This window comes from Lagenorhynchus albirostris, chromosome 13 (genome assembly GCF_949774975.1).
Source record: "Lagenorhynchus albirostris chromosome 13, mLagAlb1.1, whole genome shotgun sequence".
Classification (NCBI taxonomy): domain Eukaryota; kingdom Metazoa; phylum Chordata; class Mammalia; order Artiodactyla; family Delphinidae; genus Lagenorhynchus; species Lagenorhynchus albirostris.
Window position 1 is genome coordinate 88571045 of NC_083107.1, and position 21090 is coordinate 88592134.

The 21090-nt window shown below is 42.6% G+C and overlaps 1 protein-coding gene across 3 annotated transcripts in view; it reads right to left on the minus strand.

Moving 5' to 3' along the window:
* SNTG2 (syntrophin gamma 2) overlaps positions 1-20875 on the minus strand; it is a 198625-nt gene extending 177750 nt beyond the window's left edge. For all 3 annotated transcript variants that reach the window (XM_060169633.1, XM_060169632.1, XM_060169631.1), the window contains exon 1: positions 20753-20875. In XM_060169633.1, coding sequence (XP_060025616.1) covers positions 20753-20824 — 72 coding nt within the window. In that variant the 5' untranslated portion in view covers positions 20825-20875. The remainder of the gene's footprint in view (positions 1-20752) is intronic.
* Positions 20876-21090: the final 215 nt, after the last annotated feature.

A 21090-nucleotide genomic window follows, 5' to 3' on the forward strand; every position in this document is an offset into this window, starting at 1 on the left:
CAACTTCACAGGTGAGTGAACTAGCACAGCTAAGGTAAGGATCTACCCAAGCTTGCGTGTTGGTCTACAAGAGTGGAGAGCGTAAGTGTAAGATCGGGTTCCCGCCCCGCCCAGTGCCCATTCATCCTTCTGCTTAGATGTGTTCGAATCTCAGGACAACGGTACTGGTGCACACCACACGCATCACACACACAAACGTCCACATGGTCAAAACATCTCTAATTTAAAAGTCTCTTCCCAATGATCTTTAGCTCATGTGAGTGCCACGGACCACAGGGAAGCTTTACTTAGCCAAAAGCAGGGTAAAAATGTCAGGCAAAAGATTTGCATCTTAATAGCTTTGGGGTGGAAACTAAAGCAAAGGCAGAGTAAACCCAGGCTAAGTTAAGTTTATGGCATCCACAAAAACTGCCCCTTTCATTTAACTTTGGAGAAAAGTTCCCTATTGGACAAGAGTTAACCTTTTGGATATGGTCCCTGAAAAACATCAGATGGCTTTTACCCACTAAATTCGAAAGAAAAAGTGATAATTTCACAATTCTGTAGAAAGGAACTTTTCATAAAGTTCCCGAACCATTTTATTAACTGTTTAAATCTTGATACCACAAAATACTACTCAAAAAATGTTTATTTTGTAATTAACATTTCTCGAGTTTATAGAAATTTCCCTTTCAGAAGACTCACTGTTTCTTTCTTATATTTGCCCTAAATATATTCTGCCTCTAATTATTTCAATGATAGTAATAACCACAAACACCAGGTCCATTATCTGTGCCCCCAAAGCCACTGCATGCAACTCTTCCAATTTATTCTTAGCTCAAGCCAAAGGCTCCTCTTTCGAGAAAAAAAATGCCAGTAGAAGGAGAACTTGTTCATATTGCTGGTGTGTGGTATGACTGTATGCAACCCAGACAATTTGTCTAGATTTCATTTTATGTCCAAGATTACATGAGAGACCAGTGTACTTTCTTTGTCGTGATTTCTTTGTCACATACCAGGGCATCTTTATAGCACATTAATAAAGGTTACCGCCAGGAACATAAAATTTTCAAGAATATCTTTGGAGAATAAATGAGTAATAATGAGGGCTGTGCCCATAGAGAGTAATAACCTTTCTTATCAACTTACTGGTTTGAAAAACAAATTTGACATATTTAAGGCCAAAATGTACTAAATACATTCAAGGTGAACACATAATTAATTCTAGTCTTTGAACATGTTTATTTCATTATTTTCAAAAAATTGTGTATTTTTGTCAACAGTAAAACTGTGGGAGTGTGTGCATGCGTAGAAGAGGTTGTTTGGGGTTTGTTTTGGGTTTTATTTGTTTACTCGTTAATTTATCAATTTTCAGAACCTATTATATATGAGATCTTAGATGTATTTGACATCATCCGTGGAGAATTTTCAGAGCCTACGATTTAGAGAACAGACTTTCTGCATGTGCCCATGTGCACCAGGACCCGAACGACTGTCCTCCTGCATGTGCTCCACACACTCTCTGTGCAGAGCAACTAAAATGTAAGAGCCAAGAAGCTGGAAGAGATCAGCTTTGGATTTGGGCTCAATTTTGTTTTTGTTTCTGTCTTTTGTGTAAAATAAAGACATGAGACAATGGCCCCACCAACTGAGAGCCCATAGCACCTTCTTTGTTATGATTTCTTTGTCAAATAGATGGAGAGTTTCAGCAAGAAGTGGGAAATGTAAAATAAAAGACAAAAACGAATGCAAGAGAGAAACACATATAACATCACAGATGAAGAATCCCTTCAAAGGGCTTATCTGTCAAATGAACACAGGTAAATAAGGACAGAGTCGGTGACCTTGAGTACAGGTCAGAATTACACACACTGAAAGACAAAAAAAGAAAAAAAAAGAATGAAGGAAACAGAATAGGGCATGCACAAGCTATGGGAAAATATCCAACTGTGTAACATCATGTAATTATAGTTCCAGAAAGAGTAGAGTTCAAAAAGAAAGAGGCAGAGGAATATCTAAGAAGTTAATGATGGAAATCTTATCCAATTAATAAAAGATAAGCCACATACCCAAAAGCCTAGAAAGTCCCAATAAGGATAATCTCCCACCCCCCAAAAAAAATACCAAGCCTATATGCAAGGGAGTCCTGAAAACCAAAGGTAAAGAGAAATCCCTGAACGTATCTCAAGAAGAAGACAAAGATTAGATACAGACGAACAAAGTTAAGAGCAGTTTAAGCAAATCAGAGACACTTTCAAATTACTGAAAAACCGAAATGAAAACTTTCAACCCAGAATTCTATACTCAGCAAAACTACCTTTCAAATACATAGGCAACATAATATAAAGACATTTCCAGAAAAACAAAAGCGGAGAGAATTTAATGGCAACCAACCAGCACTGCAAGAACTGTTAAAGGATGAGAAATAATACACTGTGTGGTTCCTAAAAATATAGAAGCAAAAGGAAAGAGGGGTGAGAAACCTAAGTAGACTTGTAAGATCCTTACACTGTACCCCAAATGGCACAACATCACATAAAGGTACATACTGAGAAGTTAAAGATGTGCACTGAACAAACAATACAAAAAAAAAAGGTATACTTAATAATCCAATAATGGAGCAAAGTAAAACCATGAAATACTCATTTAATCAAAAAGAAGGCAAGAAAATTTGGGGAAAGGAGAACAATGTACAGTTGGGACAAATGGAAAACTGGCAAGATGATAAATTGAAACTAAACCATATAAAAAATTACATCATATGCAAAATGTCTAAACACTCCAATTAAAAAGCAGAGATTATCAGACTGAATAAAAATGATACCAGATTCAACTCTATCATATCTACAGGAGGCCACTTTAAATATAATGAATGGATTTCATTTTATAATTTTCATTTAATAAAGTGAAAAATTTGGAATTATATATAATACAAATACTAATAGAAATTGGAGTATATACATTAATATCAAAAAGTAGACTTCAGAATAAGAATTATTTCCAGAGATGAATAAGTACTAGAACAAATAGAAAAAGATACAGAACCTATGAACTGTGCTATCAAATAACTTCATCTATTTGACATTTACAGAACCATCAACAAACAGCAGCAGAATATATATGTTTTCAAGTGCACATGGAGTGTTCACCAAGATAAACCATATTCTGGACCCTAAGACAAACCTCTACAAATATAAAAGGACTGACAAAGGGTGGACAAAAGTATGTCCCCACTCACAACGGAATTAAGCTAAAAATAAGTATCTAGAAATCCTCAAATATTTACAAAGTGAACTACGTATTTCCTTGTAAACCAGTAAGTCACTGAAAGAATCAAGAAGCAAATTAGAAAATATTTTGGCTGAATGCACACGTGTTGCATCCCCAAGGACTGCCCTTGTTGGGAGGTTCACCGTAAGTATTGATGTAGTCATGCTCACGGCTAAGAAGCGTCACGACGGGACTGGGAGGACGCACAGCTGGGTCCCAGGGACACACAGGTACGGTGCAGAGGACCCCCGCATGCTCTCACCGTCCCGAGGGGCTCACGGTATGCTCTCTTCCCCAGCAAAGCAGATGCAGCCCTCATATGACCCTTCTGCATCCAGAGCACATTGGAGAATGGAGGCCAAGGTTCCGATGGGGGCAGGTCACGTAGGCAGCCTCTGCCTGCCACACACCAAAATTCCAGATTTCCAGAGGAGAGCAAGTGCTCAACAGAAGTCGTGCTGTTTGGACAAGGAGCCCAGAAACAGTGAGTTGCCCTTATTAGCAAGAAAAGGGTAGCGACACCCTGAAACACAAGTCCCCAGGGGCCAGCAGGGGTCTGATTCTCTTGCAGGAAGACCTTTCTAGGGACCAGAAGTCTCAGACCTGCTCTCTTGACTCTTGTAAAACATAAAAACACAAAATGTAAAAACCTGTGGGAAGCAATTAAAATAGCGGTTACTTGCAAATGTGTAGGATTAAAAGCTTATAATACAAGCCAAGAAACGTCTTAAATCAACAGTCTAAGATTCCACCTTAAGAAGCAAGAAAAAATAAGCAAAGGAAGCCCAAAATCATGCTCTAGGAAGAAAAGAAGAAGAACCAAGTCAGTGAAGATAAAAACAAACTGGAATTAAAACTGTGTCATTGTCAAGAACATTAAAATTGATAGCACACTGGAGAGACTGATCAATAAAAAACAGAGAAGTCACAAATCACCAGTATTATAAGTGCGAGAGGGAACAGCACTACAGAACCTACAGACTTCAAAAACATTAATAAAGAAATACTGCAAACAACTTTATTGCAAAGAATTTTATAACTTAGATAAAAGGATAAATTTCTTAAAAGACACAAACTACCAAGATTTATCCAAGAAGAAACAGATAACCTGAATAGTGCTTATCTTTTATAGTAATTTAATTTGCAGTCAGAAAGCATCCCACAAATAAAACCCCAGGCTCACATGGAGTCAGTATGAATTTTACTCAACAGAAAATTAACACAAAACCACAGAAAGTTTATGAAATTGTAGAAGAAAAACACTTCCTAACTCATTTTCGAGGCCAGGATTACACTGATACCCAGATACCAAAACCAAAAAAAAAAAAAAAAACCCAAAAAAAACAAATGGTGTTATATGAACCGAACAATACAAACCAATACCCATCGTGGACACAGACACAAATATACACTGACAAAATCTTAGCAAATTGAATGTAGTGATATACGAAAGGATGAGATAGTGACCAAGTAGAATTCATTCCTAGAATGTAAGGTTGGTTCAACTTTCAAAATCACTAATGTAATTCACTAGATCAACAGCCTAAAAGGCATAATGTCATCTCAACAGATGAAAAAGACTTTCCATAAAATTCAACATCCACTTCTGATAAAAATCTCAATAAACCAAGAGATGGGATTTTCCTCAACCTGAATAAAGCATCTACAAAAGACATATATTAACATAGTTAATGATGAGTAACTGAAGCTTTTTCCTAAAGATCAGAAACAAGGCAACTTCTGTTCACTATTGCACCTGTGTCCCACCCACTTACTAGGACAAAATAAATAATACTGGAGTACAGATTCCAAAGGAAGAAATAATAGTATCCTTACTTGCAGACAACACAATCATCAATATAAAAAAAAATCCCACAGAATCTATGATTCTCCCACTGTTTTGGTTGGGACAGCATGTGTCTTTTCATATATTTATGACTAGTTATAATTCTTTTTGTTTAAAGGCAAGTTTAAATCCTTTGTACATCTTTTTCTCTTAGGTTTTTTTTTTTTTGCAATTTCACAAGGTCTTTTTAAATTAAAAATATAGCTCTTCAACTGTCATTTGTATTAGAAATAATTTTCTATTTCATTGTTTTGAATTTGTTTATTTTCTAATTTATCTATTTTTCCCTACAAGATTAAAAAACCTTTTTTCGTAACCTGATTTGTCTGCATTTTCCTTATGGCTTCTACATTATAAAAGCCTTTCCAAATCTTAGAACCCTCAGAGACAAAGTGTGAAGAAATATATTCCTCAAAGAATGCTCACCATCAGATTTCCAAGAAACACAAAGAGAAATTATTAAAAACACAAGAAAATAAGTAATACCCCAGGAGTTAAGCAAAATTAGCAAACTGCAGAATCAGGCAATCAAAGGTTACAGAGGTTAAAATTATCAAGTGCAGAGTATAAAATGAGTACATTTATAGATTTACACATATAAAAGAAGTTACTGTAAGTGAAACGACTGAATAAAAAATTATCAAAACCAACCAGTTTTGACGACCAGGAAAGTAAAACTAAAGACATTACATGGAACGCAGCACAGAGAGACAGAGAAGTGGGAAAAAAAGACAGTGTGCTGGTTCAGTCCCTTCTAGAAGCAGACACCCACCCAGGGGTCCAGGCACACCTGTGAGGGGTGGGAGGAGCGAGAGCAGGCAGAGAAGGCTTGGTGTGAGGTAGGGGTCTGAGGGCTGTGAGGCGAGGGGTGAAGGAAGGAGGGTGGGTAGCACGAGCCTGGGACCCCAGCGCAGCTCTCTGAACACCCCAGACAACAGGGCACCTGAGAAAGGTGCCTGGGAGGGGATCCCGCCCCAGGACTCCTGCTGGTGGGGAGGCAGCAAGCCAGGTGCTGTTGAGGGAAGACCTGAGTGCCCACCTCCATGGACAAGCAGAGAGGCCACAGACAGTGAGGATGCTTCAGGTCCCAACACATTCAGGTGGAATTCCCCACAAAGAGAACAGGCACTGTGCGGAGGGGCAGAATTCTCAGAGAAAAGGCTTGAGGATTACTCATAACTAATGCAGCTTGAGGACTGCTCATAACTAATGCAGACACACCATGACACTAAGACTACGAAGGAAAAAAGGGCTTTGAGACACAGAGTGTAAACAGTCACCTGACCAGAGCGACAAGTCCACTGATGGCCAAGTGCTGGACAGCACCAGTGAGTCAGAGGAAATGATACCTTCGGAATACCAATGAAAAATAAACTAGAATGCTGGAACTTTTTCAGGAAGCGAGTGTGGTAAAATGAGCGATTTTAGTCCTAAATAGACCCTCACCACTGAAACCTCTAGGGATGTCCTTCAGGACGAACAGGGATCCCAGAAGGAATGCCTGAGATCACAGAGGAACAGCACAGAGAAAACCGCAAGATGAGGGAGGAGCTTGTAGAAAAAGCAGGCCTAAGTCTGACTTTTGAAGTTAGAAAACAAGAGAGCACACATCATGTCAACAGCAGGGCATGAGTGGGTTGGAGCCGATGGGTTTCCGTCTCCCGTGGCCTTGAGGGTCTCCTTCCAGGAACCTATTCTCTCCCCTCTCGTCCACAAGGACCTGCTTCTATCGCACCATCAGCTTTGATGAGCAGTTGCACTGGGTATAAAAGGCAGGACTAACAATGTTTCTTCTTCCATCAGCACCTTGGAAAGCACCATCCCACTGTCTTCTTCCCTCCATAGTCACTGGTGAGATGTCAGAATCAGAAAATGAACCACACAAATCCACCCTGAAAACATCATTTATTGATGCATTTCTGACAAATGAAAACAAACAGCTTGAGAACTGGCGAGCCTTGTGGGATTTAGAAATCCGGAATTTTCTCCTCATGGGATAATAAACTGTGAGTAAACTTAAGTGCTAACACGGATTCCTAAGGAACACCGTCAGCTTAGCCAAAGATAAGTGAGCCAGCAAGAAGGATCTGGATGGGCTGGTGCTGATTTCCACACACAAAAGCAGACATTCATCATTAAATCCCTTCTTATGAGAATAGCTGCAAAGCCTCTCTGCTGATACAATAGAATATTGAGCAGAGATTCAACAATATTGACTAACGTGTCTAAAAAGTGTGAAAATTATCATTTTTATAGTGAGAAAAATTTAAATGCAGGACAAAAAGTGCATCTAAAGGATGGTTTTAGCTAATAGGATACATAGTGAAAAAAGGCCAGAAGAGGTGTATGAAATGCTAGCCATACACATATGTCCAGGTCACACTCTTTCTTAGGCTGTTCAATGTTTTACACACTTTCCACACTGAGGCAGGAATATTATGCTACCATTCACACAAATGCCAAAATGTGAAACAAATGTATTTAAAGCAAAGGAGGTAACAGAAAGAGCCAGAATCCCCCAGGAAGGACCGGAGAGGGGGCTCAACGCAGCCTCGCCCACGTGCTGCCACGCGGGGCCTCGTGACCCTGCTGCGGATGTCCAGCTTCATCCCCCGTCACCTCAGTCCTCCCCTCCTCCCTCCAAGCACAGCCTGAGGCTTTCACAGCCAACGTGGTGACACCACCGCGCGTCCGCCCCGTGGGGGCTCTCCCGGCTGAGCCACTGTTTCTCATTTTCCTCAGGACTGGGCTTCTTATTCCAGAACCCGCTGTGCAGACTCCTCCCAAACCTGCCCCTCCTCCTTCCCACCTGTGAAAATGGCAATTACAAATCTAAAAGCTTTTTGATTCCACCTGATAAAAGTGAAAAGAACCTATAGGTCACAATGGAATTTGATAAAGCGTAGGAAGGAAATAATTTTAATGCACAAAGCACTTAGAATTTCAAAGATCTGGGCTGCTCCCCACCTACATCAGGAAGAGAACGTACAAGGCACGTCACTCTTAGACGCAGCCAGGGTTTTGTATCTTGTCCTGACAGGAAAGCTTTGCAATTTTCCTTCCACTCTTTCTTAGCTACCAGCTTTTCCCTCTTCATTCTATTAAGTAATCTGCTACTTAATATAACATACCACGTTATATATGCTCATAACAAAGTAACAGTTAAATTACATTATCCAATTCAGAAATTAATTTGTAAATGTGATTAACTCTTATCTAAGCATTGCACTTCCCATTTATATCATTAGGTACTTCTTCCTATTTCATTCTGGCAGTTAGAACAAATCTATTTTATATACAGAGAAAGAGTATGTGAGTGCTCATGTCATTATTCATCTTTTATTATCTTTTGTTATTAGCAATTTCAGACTTCGATTTTAATTTCTTAAATCTTAGAGAAATACAATGGTTTTAGGTGAATATTATTCCAGAATCCTGAATGTCAATTTAGAACGTTTGACCTTATTAACTATATTAACATCAAAATATAAAATACATACATTTTACTTATATTGCATCTTAAAGTTAAAACATTTTGTAAGCTCAAATTATTTTTTTACATCTCTCCGGATTTTAAATGGACCAATTTCTTTTTAAAATGCCACTGATTTCAATCACAAGAAATTTTAGCTATAAATTCTGGTTCCCACTGTATTTCAAATCCTAAACACCAACTCAGATAAGTGGCTTTAGAGTTTTTCTCTAAAGCCATTACAGGAAATTCACAAAGCTTCAGTCAGCCCAGCTTCACTAAAATGTCACTACTTTGCAGAATTTAAAAATATGCCACATTTTACATCCAAATCTTGCATTATGTATTCACCAGTTATCACTGCAATGAGATGGAGAGTAAAAGTTAAACAACAAAAATACTTTATTTACAAATACATATTTAACATATAATAATAAAGGAAACTCTCCAAAAAATTCCATTCCAAATTTATTAAACTGATCTTATAATTTTAAACTGAAATTTGAAAATGTTTGTTTGAATTTGAATTTTTCAATACGCTGAAACAAAGATACTTAGAAATACAGTTCTGAGGGAAAAGGAAAAATATTTAAAAACTTTAGTCTTCAAGAATTAATCGAGGAGAGGGCCAGAATGGCGACTAGCTGCTGAGCCACCACTGACAAGAAGACACTGGGACTCACCAAGAAAGACACCCCACGCCCAAGGACGAAGGAGAAGCTGCAATGAGATGGTAGGAGGGGCGCAATCACGACAAAATCAAGTCCCATGACCCCTAGGTAGTGACTCACAAACTGAAGAACACTTATACAACAGAGACCCACCCACTGGAGTGAAGGATCTGAGCCCCACGTCAGGCTTCCCAACCTGGGGCTCTGGCAACAGGAGGAGGAATTGCCAGAGAATCCAACGTTGAAGGCTAGCGGAATTTGACTGCAGGACTTCAACAGGACTGGGGGAAACAGAGACTCCACTCTTGGAGGGCACACACAGAGTAGTGTGCGCATCGGGACCCAGGGGAAGGAGCAGTGACCCCATAGGAGACTGAACCAGACACATCTGCTAGTGTTGGAGGGTTTCCTGCAGAGGTGGGGGGTGGCTACGGCTCACCGTGAGGACAAGGACACTGGCAGCAGAAGTTCTGGGAAGTACTCCTTGGTGTGAGCTCTCCCAGAGTCCGCCATTAGCCCCACCAAAGAGCCGGGTAGGCTCCAGTGCTGGGTCGCCTCAGGCCAAACAACCAACAGGGAGGAAACCCAGCCCCAACCATCAGCAGACAAGCAGATTGAAGTTTTACTGAGCTCTGCCCACCAGAGCAACAGCCAGCTCTACCCTCCACCAGTCCCTCCCATCAGGAAGCTTGCACAAACCTCTTAGATAGCCTCATCCACCAGAGGGTAGACAGCAGAAGCAAGAAGAACTACAATTCTGCACCCTGTGGAACAAAAACCACATTCACAGAGAGACAGAGAAGATGAAAAGGCAGAGAGCTATGTACCAGATGAAGGAACAAGATAAAACCCCAGAAAAACAACTAAATGAAGTGGAGATAGGAAACCTTCCATAAAGAAGAATTCAGAATAATGATAGTGAAGATGATCCAGGACCTCGGGAAAAGAATGGAGGCAGAGATCAAGAAGATGCAAGAAATGTTTAACAAAGACCTAGAAGAATTAAAGAACAAACACCTAGAAGAATTAAAGAACAAACAAACAGAGATGAACAATACAATAACTGAAATGAAAAACACACTAGAAGGAATCAATAGCAGAATAACTGAGGCAGAAGAATGGATAAGTGACCTGGAAGACAGAATGGTGGAATTCACTGCAGTGGAACAGAATAAAGGAAAGAGAAAGAAAAGAAATGAAGACAGCCTAAGAGACCTCTGGGACAACATTAAACGCAACAACGTTCTCATTATAGGGGTCCCAGAAGGAGAAGAGAGAGAGAGAAAGGACCCAAGATAATATTTGAAGAGACTATAGTCAAAAACTTCCCTAACATGGGAAAGGAAATAGCCACCCAAGTCCAGGAAGCAGAGAGTCCCAGGCAGGATAAACCCAAGGAGAAACACGCCAAGACACATAATTATCAAATTGACAAAAATTAAAGACAAAGAAAAATTATTAAAAGCAACAAGGGAAAAACGACAAATAACATACAAGGGAAGTCCCATAACATTAACAGCTGATTTCTCAGCAGAAACTCTACAAGCCAGAAGGAATGGGATGATATATTTAAAGTGATGAAGGGGAATAACTTGTAACTAAGATTACTTTACCTAGCAAGGATCTCATTCAAATTTGATGGAGAAACCAAAAGCTTTACAGACAAGCAAAAGCTATGAGAATTCAGCACCACCAAACCAGCTCTATAACAAATGCTAAAGGAACTTTCCTAAGTAGGAAACACAAGAGAAGAAAAGGACCTACAAAAACAAACCCAAAACAATTAAGAAAATGGTAATAGGAACAAACATATCGAAAACTACCTTAAATGTGAATGGATTAAATGCTCCAACCAAAAGACACAGTCTCGCTAAATGGATACAAAAACAAGACCCATGTATATGCTGTCTACAAGAGACCCACTTCAGACCTAGGGACACATACTGACTGAAAGTGAGGGGATGGAAAAAGATATTCTATGAAAATGGAAATCAAAAGAAAGCTGGAGTAGCAATACTCATATCAGATAAAATAGACTTTAAAATAAATAATGTGACAAGAGACAAAGAAGGACACTACGTAATGATCAAGGGATCAATCCAAGAAGAGGATATAAGAACTATAAACATATATGCACACAACATAGGAGCACCTCAGTACATAAGGTAAATGCTAACAGCTATAAAAGAGGAAATCGACAGTAACACAATAATAGTGGGAGACTTTAACACCTCAGTTACACCAATGGACAGATCATCCAACCAGAAAATTAATAAGGAAACACAAGCTTTAAATGACACAATAGACCAGATAGATTTAATTGATATTTATAGGACATTTCATCTGAAAAGAGCCGATTACACTTTCTTCTCAAGTGCACATGGAACATTCTCCAGGATAGATCATATCTTGGGTCACAAATCTAGCCTTGGTAAATTTAAGAAAACTGAAATCATATCAAGCGTCTTTTCCAAACACAACACTATGAGATTAGAAATCAATTACAGGGAAAAAAACATAAAAAACATAAACACAGGAGGCTAAGCAATACATTATTAAATAACCAAGAGATCACTAAAGAAATCAAAGAGGAAATCAAAAAATACCTAGAGACAAGTGACAATGAAAACATGACTATCCAAAACCTATGGGATGCAGCAAAAGCAGTTCTAAGAGGAAAGTTTATAGCAATACAATCCTACCTCAAGAAACAAGAAAAATCTCAAATAAACAATTTAACCTTACACCTAAAGGAACTAGAGAAAGAAGAACAAACAAAACCCAAAGTTAGTAGAAGAAAAGAAAACATAAAGATCAGAGCAGAAATAAATGAAATAGAAACAAAGAAAACAAGAACAAATATCAGTGAAACTAAAAGCTGGTTCTTTGACAAGATAAACAAAATTGATAAACCTTTAGCCAGACTTACCAAGAAAAAGATGGAGAGGACTCAAATCAATAGAAATAGAAATGAAAAAGGAGAAGCTACAACAGACACTGCAGAAATACAAAGGATCATAAGAGATTACTACAAGCAACTCTATGCCAGTAAAATGGACAACCTGGAAGAAATGGACAAATTCTTAGAAAGGTGTAACTTTCCAAGGCTGAACCAATCACAATATGAATGAACCAATATGAACAGACCAATCACAAGTAGTGAAACTGAAACTGTGATTAAAAACAAAAGTCCAGGGCTTCCCTGGTGGTGCAGTGGTTGAGAGTCCGCCTGCTGATGCAGGGGACACAGGTTTGTGCCCCGGTCCGGGAAGATCCCACATGCCACAGAGCGGCTGGGCCCGAGAGCCATGGCCACTGAGCCTGTGCATCCGGAGCCTGTGCTCCACAACAGGAGAGGCCACAACAGTGAGAGGTCCGCGTACAGGAAAAAAAAAAAAAAAGTCCAGGACCAGATGTCTTCACAGGTGAATTCTATCAAACATTTAGAGAACAGCTAACACCCATCCTTCTCAAACTCTTCCAAAAAATAGCAGAGGAAGGAACATTCCCAAACTCATTCTATGAGACCACCATCACCCTAATACTAAAACCAGACAGAGATACTACAAAAAAAGAAAATTACAGACCAATATCACTGATGAATATAGATGCAAAAATCCTCAACAAAATACTAGCAAACAGAATCCAACAACACATTAAAAGGATAATACACCATGATCAAGTGGGATTTATCCCAGGGATGCAAGGATTCTTCAATATATGCATATCATTCAGTGTGATAAACCATATTAACAAATTGAAGAATAAAAACCATATGATCATCTCAATAGATGCATAAAAAGCTTTTGACAGAATTCAAAACCCATTTATGATAAAAACCCTCCAGAAAGTGGGCATAGAGGTAACCTACCTCAACATAATAAAGGCCATACATGACAAACCCACAGCAAACATCATTCTCAATGGTGAAAAACTGAAACCATTTCCTCTAAGATCAGGAACAAGACAAGGATGTCCACTCTTGCCACTCCTATGCAACATAGTTTTGGAAGAAACTATGTAAATAGTGCTGTCATGTAGTGCTGCTTCTTTGGAAGAAGAAAAATAAATAAAAGGAATACAAACTGGAAAAGAAGAAGTAAAACTCACTGTTTGCAGATGACATGATACTATACATAGAGAATCCTAAAGATGCCACCAGAAAACTACTAGAGCTAATCAATGAATTTTGTAAAGTGGCAGGATACAAAATTAATGCACAGCAATCTCTTGCATTCCTATGCAGTAACAATGAAAGATCAGAAAGAGAAATTAAGGAAATGATCCCATTCACCATTGCAACAAAAAGAATAAAATACCTAAGAATAAACCTACTTAAGGAGATAAAAGACCTCTACTCAGAACACTTTAAGACACTGATGAAAGAAATCAAGGATGACACAAACAGATGGAGAGACATACCATCTTCTTGGACTGGAAGAATCAATACTGTGAAAATGACTATACTACCCAAAGCAATCTACAGATTCAATGCAATCCCTATCAAATTACCAATGGCATTTTTTACAAAACTAGAACAAAAAACCTTAAAATTTGTATGGAGACACAAAAGACCCCGGATAGCCAAAGTTATCTTGAGGGAAAAAAACGGAGCTGGAGGAATCAGACTCCCTGACTTCGGACTATACTACAAAGCTACAGTAATCAACACAATATGGTACTGGCCCAAAAAAGAAATACAGATCAGTGGAACAGGATAGAAAGCCCAGAGATAAACCCACACACCTATGGTCAACTAATCTATGACAAGGGAGGCAAGGATATACAATGGAAAAAAGACAGTCTCTTCAATAAGTGGTGCTGGGAAAACTGTACAGCTACATGTAAAAGAATGAAATTAGAACACTCCCTAGCACCATACACAAAAATAAACTCAAAATGGATTAAAGACCTAAATGTAAGGCTGGACACTATAAAACTCTTAGAGGAAAACATAGGAAGAACACTCTTTGACATAAATCACAGCAAGATCTTTTTTGACCCACCTCCTAGAGAAATGAAATAGAAACAAAAATAAACAAATGGGACCTAATGAAACTTAAAAGCTTTTGCACAGCAAAGGAAACTATAAACAAGATGAAAAGACAACCCTCAGAATGGGAGAAAATATTTGCAAATGAATCAATGGACAAAGGATTAATCTCTAAAATATATAAACAGCTCATGCAGCTCAATATTAAAATAAACAAACAACCCAATCAAAAAATGGGCAGAAGACCTAAATAGACATCTCTCCAAAGGAGACATACAGATGGCCAAGAGGCACATGAAAAGCTGCTCAACATCATTAATTATTAACAAAATACAAATCAAAACTACAATGAGGTATCACCTCACACTGTTCAGAATGACCATCATCAAAAAATCTACAAACAGTAAATGCTGGAGAGGATGTGGAGAAAAGGGAACCCTCTTGCAGTGTTGGTGGGAATGTGAATTGGTACAGCCACTATGGAGAACAGTATGGAGGTTCCTTAAATAACTAAAAATAGAATTACCATATGACCCAGCAATCCCATTATTGGGCATATACCCAGAGAAAACCATAATTCAAAAAGACACATGCACTCCAATGTTCATTGCAGCACTATTTGTAATAGCCAGGTCATGGAAGCAACCTAAGTGTCCATTGACAGACAAATGGATAAAGAAGATGTGGTACATATACGCAATGGAATATTACTCAGCCATAAAAAGAAACGAAATTGAGTTATTTGTAGAGATGTGGATGGACCTAGAGACTGTCATACTGAGTGAAGTAAGTCAGAAAGAGAAAAACAAATATCGTATATTAACACATATTTGTGGAATCTAGAAACATGGTACAGATGAACCGGTTTGCAAGGCAGAAATAGAGACACAAATGTAGAGGACAAACATACGAACACCAAGGGGGGAAAGCAGGGGCGGGTGGTGGTGGTCGGATGAACTGGGAGATTGAGATTGGCTAATATACACTGATATGTATAAAATAGATGACTAATAAGAGCAAATGATTTTTCCAAGTGTGCTGTAACACACACACACGCACACACATGCACACGCACGCGCATGCGCACGTGCACGCACACACACGCGCACACATGCACACTCACGCACGTGCACACACTCGCGCGCACACACACACGCACACACTGGCTCCTGTTTGTAATCAGTTATATCCCACCTGGATCTTTTGTTATTAACCCCCCCCCAAAAAGAATTAATTGATAGTCATTATTCTAGAGATATGAGTATCCTCCCTAGTTTTCTCCTGACCTTACGGGTGAGTCACAGAGAAGTTGGTACCTGCCCACCGTCGCACAGTCACCTGAGAGCATCCAGGCCCCAGACTCTGGGGTCACAGAGCCAGGGTACAGCCGGGCAACTGATGATCCAGGGCAGCCTCTCGAGACGCCAAGCTGAGCACTTATGATTAACACACACGATATTCTCTGAAGGTCGTGTCTCTCTCCCTCACAACAGCCATGAACATCTGCGATCATGTTTTCCGTGTGTCACGCTTTTCCTGTGCACACAGCCACAGTCGTACCCCCAGCAACAAGCAGCAGTCACCACTCGGGGCAGGGAGGAAGCACCTGTCGCCCACTACTCGTGCTCCCCTGCCCCGCCCCAAAGCCTGCGCTTCCAGAATGTACCTCCTCTAGTGGTCATGGGGGCGGGGGGGAGCTGAGGGGTGCTCACCGGCACGCACCTTGTGTCTGGACCCCTCTGCCCTGCTTTGTCCTCTCAGCTCCCTACACAGCTCCTAACAGGTGCTCAGACTTTGCTCTGTTCATGATGTACACGCATAAATGGTGTGCACGCAGGTGCAGGTATGTACACATCTGTAACCACAAAGCACTTTTCCAAATGACATTTAATTTTACCTTCATCAAGTCCTGACCCCTTCAGGAAAAGCCTCAAGCCTGTGGAAAAGGCCAGCCTGGTACCCCTTCTCCTGGCTGCCCTCCCCGGCAGGAAGGCAGTGAAACCTCTGGCGTTTCTAACGCCACAAGTGCAGAAGCCGCTACTTGTCTACCTTGGCACACAAGCCATGGCAGCCTGGATGTATCACCAGGATGACAGGACTGGTACTGCCTGCGCCGAGGCCACACACCTTCCCCAGAGCACTGCTGCCGCCTCATGGGGTCCGAACGTCCCCAGGTTTACAGATGATGAGTAATTTTATACTCCTCGGCACATAACAAAAGCTTAAGATAATTGTAATGTGAAGAGTCAACTACTGAAGCCATTTGGTAAAGTATAATTATCTGAAGAGAAATCATTAAGGATAATATTCAGCAGGATAGAGACGAGAAGAGAATACAGTATATTTTACCATTAACAGTTATGCTGATTTGTAAAATCGATATCAAAATGCAGCTATTATAGGGCTCCCCTGGTGGCGCAGTGGTTGGGAGTCCGCCTGCCGATGCAGGGGACACGGGTTCGTGCCCCGGTCCGGGAAGATCCCACATGCCGCGGAGCGGCTGGGCCCGTGAGCCATGGCCGCTGAGCCTGCGCGTCCGGGGCCTGTGCTCTGCAGCGGGAGAGGCCACAGCAGTGAGAGGCCCGCGTACCGCAAAAAAAAAAAAAAACTAGAATTGATGCCAAATGTGAACAGTTCAGAGTCGGGTTTATTCACTCAGAATAATAAGTGTGACTGTAAGTAACCTGCAGACAGTGCTGAGCGCAAAGCGCAGAGACACAGCCGCTCTGGAAACTCTCACAGGAGAAGCAGGTCATCGCCGGCGCCAGGGCTCCACGGCAGGTCAGCTCGGTGCCCACACGTAACTGGCCTTTTCTAACTGCTTCCAACAGGGCCTGCTGAGCGGTCCGCTAAGCAAGCTAAGAGGCACATTCACTTTTCAAAAGTCCTACTTCTTTGCTTAATTAAAACATAGCTAGTTAACAATATTTATGGATGTAAAACTACAGCCTCCGTAGAAAACAGAAACTGTCTCACCAACAATTTTAATTGAGAAATCACAACAGCATAATATTCGCCACACTTTTTTAACATCCTTGAAGATGAAACACAAGAGAGGAAGGAGGTGAGGGCTGCGGGGAGGCCCGGAGGGTGGGCGTCCAGGGCACGGAGGCTCTGCTGCTCAGCACAGAATGAGCGGGGACCTCAGTGGCCTGGGGGAAACTGACAGCCAGTGTTTGCGGAAAATAAGCCCAAAGCTCTCCAAAGTACAATCTGAATGACAACATGCAGCAACCAGCTGATACTAAGGAAAAGCACACGCCAGTCTAAACACAAATACTTTTTTCCATGAAATTCGCATGCACTTTTCCCCTAAAAGCATTTCTTTAACCTGCCTTGGTACACTGCAAAAAATACAGGTCGATTCTAATTAGCGAGTTTCTGAGGATGTTGGAATCAGGTCTGAAGTGACTCAGAACCCAGACCACAGGCTCTTCGGGTGAGGGGGAGGCAGGGGACACAGGGCTCCCCGTCCCCGTCCCGCACGCAGCGGCCACCCATCACCCGTGTCCACGTGCCTCAGAGCGAGCGTCTGCTCAGAGAAGGGCAGCGCGGGGGCCTGGGGTACAGAGATAGACCTCACGTGCCTGACGCCACCTGCTTCCTGTGGTGGCAGGAGAGCTGCTCTCATAATTCTGCAGCTGGGGTACCCGTTTGACAGAGAGGGAACCCGGCTATAAACTCACTGACACGAGCTCCCCTCCCTCCACCCAATGATAAAGCAGCTCAGCGTCTCCGTCTGCCACTCGCTCCCTTGATGGAACTCACATCAGGGCTGCCCTCTTGTCACCCTTCTTAAGTGTGTCTCCTGGGACATCTAGGGACATGGAACTAAATTAAACTTGGATCTCGGAAACCGATCCAAGATAGGAAACCTATCTCCTGGTAAAATCAGGCAATTCCCCATCTTAAAATATGACATCATAGACATCATCAGAAACTCTACACTTGAAATCAAAGATGAGTCAGCAAGGATGAGAGACACGCGACAAAAGCACAGAACAAACGGACACCCTTCCCCAGAGGTTACCTGTTTCCTTTAGCTCCTGCGATAACTCACATCTCTAACTAGATGACGAAGTGGTGACACTAACAGATGCACACTTTAAATGACCTGACATGCTCCCACCTTCCAGTCGCCAAGCTCACCGTGAGAACTCACATATGACTGGCTCTCCCAGGCTTCCAGCCCCTGGACTGAAGCAGTGATGTTAATTAAAAACAGAAAATTGCATTCAGCACAAACCAACAGCAGTGGTTGAACAGGAAAGCAGGACACCTTTACACACTGCACTGGCGGTTCTCCACCAGGGGTTTAACCACAGGGACACAGGAGACTCAGGGACACAGGTATATGAACTGGCTCAACTTAGGGAATACAAGTAACAGGGAACGGCCACCTAAAACGAAAGAGAAAAGGAAGTTCCAATCCTGAGCAAGAGACATTCAAATGTGGCCAAATTCTCATGATTCAAATCAGCAGTCATAAAGAACATGGTTCCAGCCATGACTGTGATCTATGAACGTTCCTGTTTTAAAAGACACATGTGTAGACAGAACAGTTAACAGGGGGCAAGAATCTGAGCCCTGCTGTAGGCTGTAGCACGCAGCATCTGAGCACACCTGATTACTTAGGACACCGGAGGGACCATTCCTGCTACTACGGGATCCATGTTACTGTTCCAACACTTGTCCTTTGGTGCTGACAGAACTTCCTGGCTGGAACACAATCATGGCTGGAACCTTGGCTGGAAAATGGCCCTAAACATCTTTGCACTGTGGACCTCTGATGGCCATAAATTTTTCACTTGAATCCTTGGAATCTAGACAACCATGCAGATTTTCTGCTTTTCTTATCAGTAACTCTCCATACATCATTGAGTTTACATAGTTATTCAATCACTTCAGTTAAGAACTTAGTGCTTCTAATTAGAAAAATGATGACATACAAGAAAGTCGTTTCAAACCCAGTATGAGGCACATAGGATGCATCTTATAATCAAGGTTCTTATCACAAATAAGCACTAATTACAGCCTCAGCAAATGGGGCATGGAGCCCCTCTCTGAGCCCTCAATTTAGTGTCTTAATGTAGTCAACATTTAGCACCCTGGAGAGTACTTATTTGAGAACCTGCAGTTGATATATTTTTTAAAAACTTAAATTGTTGCCAATAACTCGTCCACTGGGTCAGTTATGCAGTATGATCAATCCACTTGGTTCTTCCACTATAATTACAGTGGTTATAAACAGGACGGCTGCAAGAACACCTCAAGCGGATGGGCAGCTCCTAACCAGAGAGGGCATGGCTGCAAGACTCCAGGCAGTGACAGAACTCCCAGCCTCTCTTTCTTAAGCAGTTTACTTCCAATCACTCCAAGCACATCTTTCCGGTTTCATTTCCACCAGCAGTAGCTGGAAAACTGCTCTGTGGCAAAGTACTTTACACAATCAGCACGGAACTTTACATGAAATTTAATTTCAAGATTTTGTGGAAACACCCCAAAATTGTACAACTTGAAGGAAGAAGCAACTGTCTCTACATAAGCTTTTTTTTTTTTTTTAAGAAAATCATACAGTCATTAGTACTACTGCCCTGGTTTAGAAGCATCCTGACACACAAGAATTTATAAAAGCCTTCAACCCAGTCTCCGAAACATTTCCCGGTTATCCTGAAATGGATTGCTAGACACACTCCGGTTTTCACTGTCGCTCCCGGGCTTAGGGAGTCTGTGAGGACAAACCCGAAGGGAGGCGGTTCCAGCCAGATTAGTCAATCAGTCGGGGAGCCTCGGCTGCGGTTCCTAAACTGTTTCCAGAACACTCGGTTATGCTGGGGGTGGCGACGCGAAGGCTTCCAAGAACTTTTCGTTTTTGACTGAGCCACATTTCTGTTTTCCCCCAACAGTTAAGTTATTTAAAAGTAAGAGGGTGGAGGGGAGTCGTCTGGGGCAGGGATAAGAAGCGATGTCACACAGACACGCACGCACGAATTGGTATCACGAAGTGGGCGTCCAGAGCTGAGCTGTCCCCTAAGTAGCGGGGCGCTCGGCCGGGGGGGACCCCAGCACCGGGCAGAGGCCCCCCAAGACGGAGCTGAGCTCAGGAGGCCGCCCGCCGCGGCCCCTGAGGCCAGGAGCCGCTCGCAGGGAGACATGAGGGGCGAACCCCGAACCCCCAACACTGGAGAACCTGGTTCCCACGGGCCACGGAGCCGCTGCACCTTCACGACAGGGAAAGGCAGACCCTACAAGCTTCCGTCTGGGATGCTGGGCCGGGAGGACGGAGGGTCAGGGGGTCTGCGCCCGCCCGCCCGCACGAGCCGCCCCGGGAGATGGGGATGGAGACGCAAGAGGGAAGGGGGCGCCGGGTGAGGAGGGGGCGGAGGATGAGGAGGGCGCGCGGAGGAGAGACAGCGGCGCTGGGAAGGGGAGGGCCTGGAGGGAGAAAGGGGTGCAGAGAAGGGGGCGCAGGGAGAGGAGGGGCGCGCGCAGAAAAGACGGCCGGGAGGGCCGGCACTCACCCTCGCGGGCACTAGCAGGCGGCCGGGGCGCCCGCGGGGGGCAGCCGGGGGGAAGGGTCCCTCGGCGCTCATCGCCGCCCACTCGGCGGGACCAGCGCTCCGGGCCGCGCGAGCTCAGCGCCGAGGCCCCGCGCGAGCCTCCTAGGGCCCCGCGGGCGCCACGTGCACGCCCCTCTGCGCTCCGGCGCCGCTCGGGCTCTGCTCTGGCTCCGCAGGCAGCGGCGGGAGGAGCTGAGCACCGCCCACCGCCCGTGAGTGCCGCCCACCGCCCTGAGCACCGCCCACCGCCCTGAGCACCGCCCACCGCCCTGAGCACCGCCCTCCGCCCTGAGCACCGC